The sequence below is a fragment of the Watersipora subatra genome, chromosome 11, assembly GCF_963576615.1.
Source record: "Watersipora subatra chromosome 11, tzWatSuba1.1, whole genome shotgun sequence".
Classification (NCBI taxonomy): domain Eukaryota; kingdom Metazoa; phylum Bryozoa; class Gymnolaemata; order Cheilostomatida; family Watersiporidae; genus Watersipora; species Watersipora subatra.
Window position 1 is genome coordinate 3,688,490 of NC_088718.1, and position 16,303 is coordinate 3,704,792.

Below are 16,303 nucleotides of genomic sequence, written 5' to 3' on the forward strand. Positions count from 1 at the left end.
AAATCGACAAAACATGATCGTGGTTAAAACAGGCAGAAAAAAACTCGTGTTACATAACCTCACTAGTTGCTATCATTGCTATAGTTGATATCGGTCAGTGCATTCAATTTGCAAAGTTACGCGTTTCTATTTTGTAGATCTCTTTGCTACTATAGATGTCATCATCACACTTTCGGTTGATCTGAGCGTGTTAATTGTGACCAAGTTTTGTCGATTGTAATCTTGAAATATTCTGGCAGTCAAATCACCTCAAACATAAAAAAGAATTGCAAAATATTGACACTTTCTGTTAAAATCTACTAAATTTTTCTGTAAGTTCATCTTCAACTATAAACTGACATCTTATGACAGTACTTGGCTAATATTACCAGTATTAATTGTATTGTTACCGGGACTGTCAATGCTGTCAAGACCAACATTTGAACATTTTTCTATCACTGCCACTTATGACATATATATTTATAAATCATTGTGTTTGTCTTTTTGTTAGACCATTTGTCCAGTTATAGCAATTAAAATTTAACAATGAAACATCTGCACGGCATTGGATTTGATCTCAGAACCTTTGATCTAAAGGCGGAAAACGTAGTCATTGCATTGGTTAAAATACTCATGCTAAAAGTGCTTGCTTGGGGTGAATAACTAGACCTGTTGATCGTTACCCGTAATGATTATAAAGTTGACTCAAAACATAGGTATTGTTTTAGTAAAGATTTTAGTGAATATCTAGCTTTCCAGGTAAGTTACTGAAATTCATTAGGTAATTATTCTATTACCCGTGCAACACCAGGCATGTAGCTGGTAAATAGCTATACAGGGGACCCAGGGTTAATACGTCCTTTTCTTACAGTTTTTTGCCTTACGACATAAAACACAAATTTTTTCTGTGCCTTTCGTTACAGCATTTTCTTCATCTTACGACACCAACTAAAATGTCTCTCGAAATTCAAATTTAGCGGTCAGTGTGCTTCTTTTTGTTGCAGTCACGAAGATGCCGATATGCTATTCACCGAAAATCCGACCACAACACCTGAAAGAGATACAATGTTCTCGCTGCATTGATGAAACGATATTGAATTTATGGTGCATTTTAGTGTTTAAACTAATGTTTACTATAAACTTTAATTCATCATATGTAACTATAGCTACTAAAGTTAATATACTATTTTTTACTTTTTTTTAATATGTACATTAAATTTTGATGTCTTTTTTACTAGGGTGTTTGCATTAGATAATTACTCTGAGTTTTTATACCCCTCTATAGGCCTACAACATTTTTATCTTACAATGTCAGCACCAGAACAAATTTATGTTATATGGTTGGGTTCGCTATATTGTACAATTTTTAAACATAGCATTATACCATTATATTTGCGTTTCTACTAACTGTGGAATGATCAAATGATAATAAATCAAATGATCATCTGGGTATGCCTACATATAGTGTGGACTTTAACACAATGAAAATACTGGCTTATTGATACGGTGTAATTGAAATGAATATGTTCTAATTACTGGTAGGAGTAACTGCCAGTTGTGACTATGTACTAGTTACTATGCAGAGTGATGAAATAGTAAGTACGACCCGATGGTTTCGCTAGCAGATATTATTAACAATATTAATTAACTTGTGAATGATTAAAATTACCTTTGGGTAAACTAGTACAAATTATCTGCTCTTTTACAAACAGAAAACTGTGATGGAACAACTCCAGTAAAAGCAAACTGATGGAATATTTTTTTTAATTCAGAGTGAATTTAAAATTCTTTTCTGTGAATATCTTTGATCTATACAAAGGTTTTTTATGGCTTACCTTTTCGGAAGTATCCTGGCTGTTTATCACTGCTAATGTTGACACTCAGCCCGCTGTTGTCTATAAACATTGGCTCTACCCAGTCTACATAGGCCTGAGTGTCATCGCTTAATATGACACTATTATTCGTGCCATAACACTGCTGCACAGTAGGTGGAGAATAGTCTACAAAGATTTAAACCTAATAATTTTAACGTTGATGAGTATTCAGAGATGAGTGACAAACAAAAGTCATTAAAATACTTTCGAACTACAGTATAATTTAAACATTAAAGATTATGTCTAAATAAGGTTTCCCGAGTCCCTTTTGTAGCAATATTGGATACTACCTAAAACGTTTCTGGGAGTCAGGACTCTACGTGATGCTAAAATACAATGGTAAAACTTATGAACTGTCTATAAAGCTCATAGAATTAAACTGATAGAAAACAATAGTTTGAAAAACTGTAGATGTGAAATGCTAGTAGGCTTCAGCTAACTTGAGTGCGGACCAGTAATAGAAAGTTAAGCAACACATTAAATATAACTTGGAATACAGTGACAGCTGTTCAAACAAAAACTGAATGAAAACTGCATAAAATCAGGACTAATTAAAAATTTAGAAACAACTGGCTAGACTGCAAGGCAGAGTGTGAATGATAGAAGTAAAAACTGGCTCACGTTATAAAATTCTACTTTAACATCTTTCCACCTTTGAACTATATACATAGAGTCAGCAAGTAGAGATTTACTATATGTGACAGCAAGTGATAGCCAGGGCCCGAGACTAAGTGGAGCCAGCATACTGAGGCCAGGAGGCCAGCTCGGCCCCTCTGAGCTGCCAGGGACTCAGATAAGCTCTGCTGAACTGAGCCAAAAAGAGGCCGTGCTGGTCCTTGACTTGGTCAAAAGTATAGCCATACGACCCTTGACCTGCAAGGACCTGGTAGGACAGCTGGACCAGTCACCAAGCCAACAGAAAAGGAGAATAACTCATGACTGAGTCGGCAGAGAAGAAGACCTTCTGGTGACCAAGATGGTAGAAAGGAAGACTGGCTGTGACTAAGCCGGCAGATGAACAACCGACCTGCTGCTAAACAGGTTCTAAAAAGACCGACCTGTTATCAAGTTAGCTTTCCCGGCAGAGAGCAAATCTTTTCGATACGCTTCTATATATAAAGAGCCCTGATGAGTCCAGGAAACCAGAGCACCTGGAAGTCTAATTGAATGCAGCTCAATTGCATGCCCACCGCTGACTGTATACATATACTGTATATTTGTGAAATATATATGTCTTTGTCTTACTCTCAAAATGGTGTGGCTCTTTGTAGAGTTGCGAGGGATGAAGCGGTTTTCTTTACATCGAGTTATACGCAGAAAGTAAACAAGCGGAGATGTACTATGGCATGATTGGCTGAACTCCACATTGCAGTAATTCTGTTAGAAACCCAAGCTCAAACCATTGTCAGATAAAGAAAAGAATTAAAAACATTTTTCATCAAAGAAGAAACAATTCCAACAAAACCAGATGTGGAGAAGGAATACGAAAGTATGAGTGATGGTACAGAACAATTCTGTTGCATGGTTGCGCTACAACAAAAGAAAACACCAACATAGGAGATAATGGCAAAACTGCAAAATATATGTAGAATGTTGATTTTGTTGTCACTATTAGTTTTGAATATATTTTTGATATTTAACTATTGGATTAAAAAAACTTAACTACATGTACAAAGTTTATTTAAATTTTGATAATTAGTAATTTGCTATTGACGGCAATCAATAAAAAATGATAAATGATGGTCAACTACTAAAATGGACGGCACTCGCTAAAGATGAAGTGAATTAAAAATAATAGTAAGTAGTCTGTTAGGGTCATGTGATCTAAGGCTAAAGGTCACTCAATGCGTAGGCTACCTAGCCAAGAAAAGACAAGAAGGAGTATTAAATAAATTTAAAAGCCATAACCAAGTCTTTTAAATGTTTGCATAAATAAAACTAAAGACTAGTACACACCATATCGCCGTATGTCGGTCTTAATTGCACAACGTTTTGATGACCGTCTGCAATAACAACGTTCAAACTATCAGCAACTCATCCGTGTTTACATCAGGTATAGTTTGCGGTATAACATTCTCATTATACAATGCAGCTGCGGAAATCAAAGAAATACTTGTTTCGCCGCAACACACATGCAGAAAAGTATAGTCGTGCAATCCACGACGACCAATCATGATTGCCGATGTGGTATGCATTACACAAACTGCCCTGAATTTTGGGTAAACTATCAGGAAAGTTTGACAGTTGCAATATTTTCCGATGTAACCGCGTTGCCTCAATGATCCAAACGATTTATGGTGTAGATAGTCGATGAAAACTCACTGAGAGGACAACCCTCGGCATACAGTGATATAGAGAGAGGCCTAAAGGAAGTTATTTAATCCTGTCCTATTCCCATTACAAGACCAACACATATTAATAAAATTGGAGAGCTATTTTATACGCCCTGTACCTAATTGTCTATTGTTATCGATGTGTAGGACATTGTCAATTCTATTTCAGATGCTGAATGGCTATTTTGTATTATTGGTTATTAAAATCAGAAATATTTTCAATCACCATAGATTAAATCTTCTTGCCTTGTAAGAAGAAAAAAGGATTGTAGACTTTCATGAGTTATACATGTCTGTCCGAGACCATGTTCGATATTACATACAAAATTTAGAGTTATGTCAACGTGTCGTATCATGTCATATCTTAGTCTATCACTGTTGACTTACCTTTCACAACAACATCAAATCGACAGGAAGCAAAGTTTTTTGATTGATCAATGAATTCAATCCGCACAGTGGAATATCCAATACCAAAATATTGGTCTCCATTTGCCTTAAGAATGTTATCTACAACACAGTTCAACAAGTCAGCTAACAGATGATTAAGCAAGGAATGCAATGCTTATAAATATAAAAAGGCAGCTGAATATTAGTTTGTTGTCAAAACCAGTCAGACATTTTAAACATGAAAATTATTGTGAGTGCTAAGCGAGCTGCTAGTTAAAAGTGTACGATATAACATATTTTGATTTTAAGAATTGCTTCCAATCTCAGACAATAAAATCACTAATTTTACTGAAATAAGAGAAAATCTTTTTACTGAAATGTGAGAAATACTAGCATCGCAGTGACTTGTATTTCTCAGACAATAAAGTTTTATGAATGTTTATGAATCAAACCAAATATTATGGATCATAACCATAATAAAAAACTTGTCCATTCATCACCATGGTTGGAGGTTGCAAAAAGAATACATTATGCAGGACTTGTTCCCTCGACTTTCAGCATGGTAGACTAACAATCTAACAACTGCAGCGATCAACCACCCATTGAATTTCATTTCAGAAGTAGTTGTACATTATTTATAGTTGTTACATCTGATGATCTTTCACGGCGCGATCTGTCACGGCGCAATCTGTCACGGCAGACAGAGTGCTTGTAATAATAGTAGTATCGATGCATATTTGTCATTAAATGATCATTAAACACCTAAATGAGACTTACTAATATAAAGTTTTGAAGTTGGCTTTACACCGGAGTTGTCTGTACTTGTGACCTCTGGCCAGTAAATGCGTTTGGTAGCCATCAGTGATGTAGTGTTGTCATATATCGTAGCGCTAGGGCAGTTGAAGATTTTAGGGACTTCATTATCAACCACAGTGACTTTAAAACTACATAAACAAACATAAAAAGCGTCACTTGGCTACAAACTTCTCCATAAAAAATCACACATTTAAATAATTTTTTGATTTGTCTGTACTTGTTAGTGTGAATCTACGTATGCCTTTTTATATCGGGTGGTAAAATCTGTATTTTATATTCATAGAAAAATCCTCCTTATAGAAAAAAATTATTGTTTCAAGACCTCCCATAGAAGTAAGTTAATTTGAAGAAAAAAAATTTGATAGAATAGTCATCAATATCAATGCAAAAGAACCATTGAAAAATGCCGTCGCTTATCGATTTAACGGTATTGGTTATATAATATAAATACCTCTAGGAATTAGATACAATAATAAACATTAATTGTTTGTACTGTTATAGTTGGTCTGATTTCAAAAATGCTGTTGTAACTTATGAAGAAAGCCTTTTTTGAAGTCATTACTAATGCTATTATACTTCCACATGTGAGTTTAATGCATTCTTGGATTGAGCTCGTTTGTCAATTTTTCCGTACCTCAAATCAAATTTTCTTAAATAAAATATCTACAGCGATACCTCGACATGCGAGTGCTCAACGTACAGAAAAGACCCAGGTATGAGTAGCATTTCGAGCAAGTTTTTTCCTTGAGATACGAGTAATCTTTGAGATATGAGCATACAAGCCGGTTGTCGATGGCCACTATATGGCCAAGTATGCAAAAGGCCACTTTCAAGAACAGCATAACTCATTCTTTTTCCTCGATTCAGTTTAAAAATTTTGTTTCAAAAGATTGGCTAAAATTAATTGTGAACACAATGCAAACAGGGCAAAACCGAAAACAGATAATAAAAGATTAAGACTACAGAATTAAAGCAAGTTTAGTAAAGGATTAAAATTTAGCTTTCAAGGTAAGCTAAATTTGTTTGAATTAAATTTAAAGATTTTGTTACGTAGTGTTACAAAATTCTATTGTACAGAATGCATTGCTATCAAGTCTCTCTCAGACCACTGTTAACCACTTTGTCTGTCACAAAGGTAAAAACTTACAGTAGTGTACAAAGTAATGCTACATCTTATTGCATATTTTAACAACAAAATAAGTAGTTGTTATTTTGCAGGGCATGTACTGAATTACAACAGTTAAAAACACATTTTTCAATGTAGTATCCTGTTTTATGTGTTTTTACATGCTATGGTAATGGATTATTTTGTATTTAGTTATTTTATACAGTAAATAGTGCCTTGAGATGTGAGTAAATCGACATACGAGCTCAGTTCTTGAATGCATTAAGCTCATACGTTGAGGTATGTCTATAAATAAAAATTTATCTGTTCTCTCCTCCTGAAAAAACTAATTAAAACAGGTTATTCCGATAGAAAAACGGTTTTTTAATTGTTCTAACTCACCGCCCACACTCACAAAGCAACAAATACCTTTCTAGTAGGTATGATCCGCAATAAAATGCGACATTATTATGTAAAGTACTGTATGGAGTTCTTATCTTTGAGACAGATGGTAGTGGCCAATGGCATTGTGAGAGAGACTTGAAGGCAACACATTTGGTACGCAACACTTTAGTGACACTACACAACATTTTAATCTGAACTTAAATGAATTTAGCTTACTATGTACTTACTATGTACTTACTATGTACACACTTAAAATGAGTTTTAGTCTAACTCTAAAAATTTATTAATTTTGTCTTTGCATTCATTTTTTATTATTTTTTGCCTCTCATTTAGGCTCGCGTTAACTTTTAGCTGGCCTTTCTAAATTTTTTTCAAACTGCTCTAATGAGAAAAACTGTGCGATGCTGTTTTAAAAGGCGGTCACTGGCATACTTGTCTACATAACGGCCGCCCCAATAACTGTCTATTATGCTCGTATCTCCAATTGGTCTCATATCTCAAGGCAAAACCTTGCTCGAGATTTCCTCTCATATCTCAAGATTTTTGTCTGTTGGGACACTGGTATGTCGAGGTATAACTGCATTATGTAATCTATGCAGCATTTCAAGGCTTAGCAGAACTTCACAAAAAATAGTGACATGGGAAAAGCCACTCCAGGTTGAGCTTTAGTTGAAAGCTTTCAAGTTATCACTTCAGCTAAATGGCACAACCAAATTTTTACCAACTTCATATTGCAGATTGATAATTTTATAAATGCAAAAATGTTTGGAAAAAAGGTTTTTTAATTTCTAATATAGTACTACTTAATAGCTAAGTTGAACAGAGGCAGCCGACCATGTCGTCACTATTTCTCCACTCGTACGCATACTGACTTTGCAAATTCTATTTTATGGTTTATGTTTCATAATTGATATACGGTTTGTTGTAACCAGTAATAAAGGAGATTACCGCAAATTATATTAAAACAAATGTAAGAATATTTTATCGCAACTCATTTAACTCAATAGTTCAGAGTCGCAACCACTCTAGTCAAGTACAAAACATTACTACAAGCTCAAAATTGGGGGAAATTCTGTAAACAATGTACCTAACTATTTTTATACATTAATACTTTAATAACTTAAAAGTAATGTATTGTATATAAGTATAAGTTCCAAAAAATGAACTTAAAATATATTTGTGATAATAATACACGATACTTGTAAGCCCTGTAATTCCCAGGCGCTTTTCATATTCAATCAGATAACCTGCAGGCGTTTAAGTGGGTGGTTCTCAATAACCAGATGAAGTTTTGAAACCAAGTATTTTTGACGACCTGAATTACGGCAGGGAGCATGTGCAGAGTTTAAATGAAATCAGGAAAAGAATTTGGAAATACGTACCATTTACACAGACTAACAGACAGACACACACACAATGACAAAATAGCATTTATCAATAAAAGTTTTTATAATGCAAAAATAATTGATATGCATATGTTATGCTTTTATACAACAGAACTCTGATTCCTTCATAGATAACAAGGTAGTACTTGTTCACTTTTGTGGCCTGCAGTTAAAATGGTGTTTATGGTTTTATCCACCTGCTTATGTCTGATTTAGACGAACGTTTTTGGATAAATCAAGAGAGGTTGCATGACAATGCTCTTGTGAAATGTGTGTGGGATTTAATTGTGCCATCCTGTGATTTCATAGTTATTTGGTTCACATTAATCACCCACCTGCATAAACTTGCATAGCAGGGTGCAGCACGTCGCATGCTGAATTTATATACTAGTCGAATGCCCACCGTTACACGAGTATTAAAAACCAGCTTATGAACTGTGGCAAGTAATGAAGTTGCCTGCCACTTGCCATTAGTCTGGCACATTGTCAATGACTAATTTGACTATGCTATTATAAATGTTGCTGAACTTACTACAAAGAGCCGTGAGAGCAAGCTTTAGTGACGTTACATAACTCAGAGTATTATCCATATTTTAGCCAACATAGCAACTCATTATGCCTAATAAATGCATTGCATTTAGCGTAGCTTAATTGGTAAGATTGCTGCCTTACAAACGGGAAGTTCTGAGACAAAATCCAGCATGAAGCGGATATTTCATTTTTAAATTTTAATAGTTTTAACTGGACAAACCAAACTATGGACTTTGAGATATAGATATATATATATAATTATATTGTCTGAATCAGGAAATAGTTTTTCTGAGTACTAACGTGAAATCATCCACTATGACCATAGTACTAACCTACATTAGTTTAATACATATTTTAACTTTATTAGATTTTGCTTTTAAAAACAACAGTAGATTACATCCACTCTATAGATTTGTTCTTATTAATATATTAAATCCACAAATTAGCTCAAACCTGCAGTTGACAGCATTTCCACTGCCATCAACAAATCGCTGTGTCACTTTTGATACCCCGATAGGAAATGTGTTTGATTTATGGGTACTGTTGACATCTCTGACATTCTAAAAGTAAACGCACAAGATATGTACGTTTCTATGTGCCAACAATACAAAGAGCTTAAGCTTCTGTAGCTTTGCTAAGAATTTAACAAAAAACTTACCTAACTAATTTTTGATATTTAACCAAGTTAGCCTCAAAATCCAACTTTCTGATATTTAAAAGAAACAATGGTGAAGTTGAAGGTTTCATCATTATTTTATATTCAACCCATTTTTTGAAAATTTTGTTTAAAAAATATCTTGCAACTTTGCTATTATTCGCAGAGTATGCTCGACATTTAAAGCTACTATTCTATAATTTTTCCACCATTGTTCATATTGCCAGAGCAGCCAGTTATTGAGTGAACCTTAATGCTTACATTTGTCACGTTTGTAAATCCATTGGTCTCGAGTATCACATGCTTAGACATGTAAGTAGAATAGTCGATAGCCTGGGCCGAGAGCCAAATAATAGTCGCAGTTGATAGACCAGACTCGGTGTCACTAGTGATGTCCGATGGACAACCGACAGTGATAAGAGGCTCATACGTGTCTGAAATAAACATGGCACTTCAGAAAGTGGTGAACCAAATCTTTATTAATCATAGCAACTCGCGATGATATGACAACTCATTGAAAATGTAAGCAGGATATGACAACTCCTTGATATAGTGAGTAAGGTAGGATAACTTCTTGACAAAATGAGTAGAATATGATAACTCGACCTTTTCGCTGCCATCCATGTACAAATTCAACTTTCGGCCTACTGCCAACCATTTTACTGAAAATTGACGATTTTGCTGCATGATACATATGAACCTAATAAAATTTTTTCAAACACTAAAACAATTTTGTTACATATTTTATGCTGCCATCATGTTAACAAACAAAACTACATGTACAAAAAAACTCAAGTGATCTATGTATTGTGCATTGCTAAAGCTATGTGAAGCTACGAAGCTATTACGATCCTCTACAATCTTACTTACTCTTACCACACTAGTACTTCCGCAGCGGTCAAAGTTGGTGCTGTCACTTTCCTTATCTGATTATTCACTAAAATCTGAATCGGCCATGATGTCACCAACAGAAGCTATTCTGTTTCTAACACGGAAGGTGCTTGCAAGTGCTTGCAGGTGCTTGCAGGTGCCATATTACAACTCAAAGTTGAAGCATAAAAACAAATGCAGTTTTCGATTTGGAATTTTCTGATCAAAAATTCAAATTTGCTTCGCGAATATAAAACAATTTTTGAGAGAAATATTCGAACATCACTGTCAATGCGTTAAAGTACCAATGATCATTGGTTTTGTTGGCACGAATCAATGATATTTAATTACTAGACAGCCACTGTAACTTCTGCAAATATGCATCCACCACAGTCGATCATAAATTTTGCATGAACTAGTGGGAGTGCAGTGAAAGGGTTAATAAAGTGAGTAAGATATGATAACTCCTTGATGAAGCTAGTAGCATATGATAACTCCTTGAAAAATAGGATGGATATACATGTAAGCAGCAAAAGTAACCATAGTATACAAAAAACTATAAACCTAATAGGTGGGTTACAGCGAGATTAACAAAACTGCAGTTTCTTGTTCAATTATTTTTGAATAAAAACAAAATGTTAGCAATTTTTATATTTGAATAAAATCTAATTCAGTCATTAGGTTGTAACTCCAAGGTAAAAAACAATATAAGTATATATATAAATATAAATTGAATGTTGTTAATCTCATGACGCAGAGGTATAAATGTGAAGGGCTCTCGCTGACAAAAGACAACAAAGGTCGTACCTGCGTCACAATGGTATGTATTGTAGAGATGAACATCACAAGTGCAGGCGTCTCTCATAGAACATGCAGAGCAGTGACGGTTGGACACTTGTAGTGACCGATAAGGCATCTGCTCAGCAACTGAAATACAATCAATTTAATTTCAATAATTCAAAGTTAAGACTATTCTATTTTTGATTTTAAACTAATAATTTGAAGCTATCATTAATTTAAAATTAATAATAATTTAAAATCAATGATAATTTTATATTATTATTAATTTAAAATTACTAACAATATAAAATTATTAATAATCTTCGATTATTATTAATTCAAAACTATTAAACATTTTAGATAACTCAAAAACTATATACTTAACATATACCAACATCTTTTCAACAGATAGCCTGCCACAATTACATATGAATGAATGCTAAATGAAAGCCAACTATCATGAGTAGACAACTACAGTCAGCTATTACAGTCCAACCTCGACATGCAAATTTAATTTGCTCCGATATTCAAATCGCACGCCAAGATTGCCACATGTTGGAACAAATATTCTTATGAAAATACATCTTGTTTTGTTTAATTTGTTCTACGGTTCAAAAAGTTAATGGTAAATACTGCCAGAAATCCCACATAGCATTTAAACAAACACATTTTATAAAAAACCATATAAAAATCAAATTTACAACAACTGAAAAATATGCATGAAATTAAATAAATAAAATAATAATCAATAAAATGTATTTTTTATCACTTTTTTGTTGAAGACTCTAACCATGATAATGCGGGAAATGAACTCTGAGCAAGTAAATATACGCAGCTGGTGCAACCTACAGTGTGATCTTCATAACATAATTTATATATATATACTCTTCTGTTTGTACATTTGTCATTTTTTTAATTACATCATTAATAATCATGATCAGATTTCCCACTATCACTTGTTTTCACCTTTCTTTTTTGCAAAAAAGAAAGGTGAAAACACTGCAATGAGATTCAGCAATGACATTCATTTTTTCATAACAACTATTAGACAACTATGCAGAAATCTACAGACTCAATCTGAAAAAGTTTACCATTGCTGCCTTATTATTCTCTGGCATAACTAAAAAAACAGACTTGTTCCACTTTTCATAACTGCTACCGCCAGCCTGTTGTAGATCCATAGATTTTGATACAGGAACCACCATTTAATGTTATTCGAACACCTCAAAGCCAAACTATAAGTTGGGGCTCAACGTAAATATGCACTGAACTCTCAAACTGTAGTATTCCATGAAACTGGATATTGTACATTAAAAATTAATTTAAATTTTGAGAAAAATAGTTGCCAAAACTTTACAGCTTATGTCCAAAGAATCAAATGTTGAGGAGATCGTAGGTTGAGGAGGTTTCTCTGTAGCCAGTTTAAAGCTCATCTCCTATCAATTTAAACATAATAGGCTGTACTGGGCACCAGCCTTGACCTTAGCCTAAATACAGCAGATTTTCTTTACTCAATGAAATGAATGAAAGCTATAGTAGAATGAAATATAGTTCTATAACCCTTAGCTGTACATACACGTATTTAATTATTGGCTGACAGAGTTATGGAACAGAGTCTAAAGTCCTTTGAAGGTCTTTTTCAGGTGAAACAACTTGCTAACACCAATTTTTGAACACATTATTTCATGCAAAAACGATAAAAGCACCAGTTTTCTTGTAACTGGCTAAAATATGCATACATATTTGACAAAACGCAACTATGATGTCAACCAGTTATTTTCTGACACATAAAGAATTGTGCGTTATTGTCTGCAAACTGCTAACTTGAGTTCTTAAAGACTTCAGCCAATCACAATCTAATTCTAGAGTAAAGATTCTTTGCTGCAGTGCGGGCTGAACTTTTTCGTGGTACATGTTTAGTGGCACTAGCATGAAAATTAACTTTGAATGACATTCTCCAACCACATATTGCAAGAATATTTATCTAATAGAAGTCTCCAAACTCATTAAAACAGAAAACAGAAACAATCAAAGGAGATGCAAGTGAAAGCCTTGTACCTGTCCCAACAACGATTTAATTTTATTTAATGAGATCACTGCGAAATTCAGCTGTGAGTTTTTGAACGATTGTCCAATATGCATGGTTTGAACACCGACGATTTATTGGTGAGATAAATGACTGTTTATTGGTCACAATTTAATTGGTCAAATGACTGATCAGAACTGTAGCTGTTCTTTGAGCCAAGTATATCTGTATATTTTAGTTAGTTACAAAAATCTTAGATACAAATGTGTGATTTCACATAAAAAACTTTTTAACAGCTCACCAGCCACTGAATGCAGTTAATAGATTAGAGCTGCTATTATAACTGCCACATACCAAGGAAAACAGCATTTAGGTAGGAAAGTGCCAAATAGAATAGCAAAGTTAACACCTATGTATTCACAGTAATCAATGCCAACCGGTTGTATAAGATTTCACATCACAAGGTGTAGGCTGTCACACCACAAAATCTTGGAACATATTGCCTTATCCCATACTTAATCGTTTCTGCATTTGTGTTACAGGTTTCAAAATCCTGCATAAATTATGCCTAGAATATTTGTATTTATCTTTCTACATATATGACAAACATTGTTTTTTATTCCGCGACCCCAACATACTACATCTATCATCGTATGTTTCAGTTTACAAACATTCTGTTACTACCATCTACAATTCACTATTCCGACTCCTCCGCAATACTATTAGATTACCGACTTTCAAAACAGTTTATTTCAACTCATATTATTTCTTACCATGTTTGTTCATTTTTTTTCTTTTTAGCACGTAATGAAAAACATTATTTTTTGATGATTATCAATGCCACTATAAAGTTATACATTTAAAAGAACAGCTAATAATAAGACAGTATATGCTCAACATGTCGAGCCTGCTGTTGCGCTACTGTCTTGCTTATCGTAATAGCTCTGATATCTATTTTATGATGCAATCAAAACTCTATAATTGCCTTTGCATGCAAATTGCTAAATATTTATTTGTAAGTTGTCTATCCATGTCGCTGATATTACTGAATGCTAGGAATGCGAATTTAAAAATAAACTTGCTCAAAATATCAGTAGAAAGTATCCGTATTTTTTGATCGTTTGCGATTGGTTTTGATGTTTGAGCTGATCAGACTGACAAGCTGTTTCAAGATTAAAATCGACAAAACTCAATCCCGGTTAAAGGTTGACTTGCAACAAAATTCGCATTACAGTTGTTTGGTATTAAAAGATTAACCATGTCTCACTCTGCTGTGTTGTAGGTGCAAATACATGTAATGTGGAAATGTGATTACAAGCTCTCAAAAGCTCAAAAACAAACAGTTAATCGCAGCCATAGTGAAAACGCCGTAGATTGGAATCAGTGTAGGTGCAGAGCAAGACATGGTGAATCTTTTAATACCAAATAACTTTAATGTGGAGTTTTTTGCAAGCCAACCTTTAAAAGGCTCAGAAGCAAAAAAAAGTATGAAATAATGTTAATAGTTATCATTGCTATAATTGGTATTGAATATTGTATTTAAGTTGCAGCATTACGCTTTTCTATTCCGTTGGTCTCTTTGCAACTATAGATGCCATAATCAGACATTCGCTTGATCTGAGCATTTTAACCGCATTAAAGATCTTTCAATTTTAATCTTGAAACATCTGGACAGTCAGATAACCTCAAACATCAAAAACAATTGCAAATTATAAATAAATACGGATACCTTCTGATAATAAAGTATCAGTATTTTGTAATAGGTACCAAAGCGTCTCCTAAATATTGATTGCAAGTTTATTTTTAACATAAGCCTAGAAATTCTAGGGAATACTTGATCTGACACCAAAAATAAATTCTAATAAACATCACTCGGTTTCTTGAAACTTGCAGGTTTGGTAGTACAGTATTTTTTGGACTACTGTTCTGTATTAACCAGCAAAGTTGCGGCCATGCTAAAAAACACTGTTATGATTTCTGCGGCCTATACAAAGGTGCAGCCTATGTATTGTTTTATTATCAGTTTTTTAAAAATAGAGCGGATGCGGTTGGGCGCAGGGGGTGCGGTTAATAGTCCGAAAAATACGGTAACTGTAAAAAAACAGAAAATTAAAAATAAGTAGAAATATGAAAGTAGCAACAAATCTACAATTCAAGTTAGTTTAGACATGACTAGTGTTAGAGTAAGTTATATTAAGTTGGAGTAAGAAACGTCACATATATCTATGACCGCCTCTACTTTTTAACCGAAGCATCGCTGAGCCTTTACTTCTGTCCACATGTCTTAAATATATAATAATGAAAAACCAATTTCTAGATTACTGGCATATTAGTATACTTTTCTACATCTCTCTTTATATCTTCATGTAATGCATTTGCTTTATTACTAAGTGTAACCAGTTTTAGCAAAGATATTTTGGCTATAAAACAGATCAACGGAATTAAAGTGTCTTCTTGTGGGAATTATATAAAAAACTAATAAACTAACAACTAGAAAAATATAAAAACTTTATAATACCAAACAGATCTCTGAAGAAACTAAAATTGTATGGTGGTTTTTGACTGTTAATGTTTATTCTACTATATATAATTACCTAATGAATTTGAGTAACTTACCTGAAAAGCTAGATCTTACTAAAATCATTACTAAAAAATACCTGCGTGTTGGTCCAGCTCAATAATTGTTACGCGTAATGATCAACAGTGCTCTTTATTAACATCAAGCAAGCGCTTAAAATGTGAGTATCTTAACCAACGTAATGATTATTGGCACTTTGATTATAATGTTTTTCCTGTAGTCTAATGGTTAAGTTCACCACCTTCAAATCTGGACGCCCTGAGATCATATCCGGTGTCATGCGGATTTTTCATTGCTAGATTGTAATTGCTATACCTGGACACAGGGTTTAACAAAAAGACAAGCACTGAGATATATATTTATATATATATAATACACTGGTGTATTGAAATTTATCCTACTTAGAACTAAAATCAGAGGGCTCAACATAAAGTTGACGTTTGAAGTTTACAGCCTGAAGAATGCAACAGCAGGAAACTGTCAGTAGCTGTAAAGATAAGTGAACTATTTAATTTTCCAATTAATACACTGGGGTATATATATATATATATATACATATATATATATATATATATATGT

General features: G+C 33.7%; 1 protein-coding gene across 1 annotated transcript in view; it reads right to left on the reverse strand.

Moving 5' to 3' along the window:
- Positions 1-16,303, reverse strand: part of LOC137408595 (uncharacterized) — a 32,479-nt gene that overhangs the window by 14,796 nt on the left and 1,380 nt on the right. Inside the window, exons 3-8 of the mRNA XM_068095177.1 lie at positions 11,148-11,267; positions 9,732-9,904; positions 9,269-9,375; positions 5,351-5,517; positions 4,574-4,693; positions 1,815-1,979 (exon numbers count right to left, since the gene is read on the reverse strand). Of these exons, the coding sequence (XP_067951278.1) occupies positions 1,815-1,979; positions 4,574-4,693; positions 5,351-5,517; positions 9,269-9,375; positions 9,732-9,904; positions 11,148-11,267 (852 nt within the window). The remainder of the gene's footprint in view (positions 1-1,814; positions 1,980-4,573; positions 4,694-5,350; positions 5,518-9,268; positions 9,376-9,731; positions 9,905-11,147; positions 11,268-16,303) is intronic.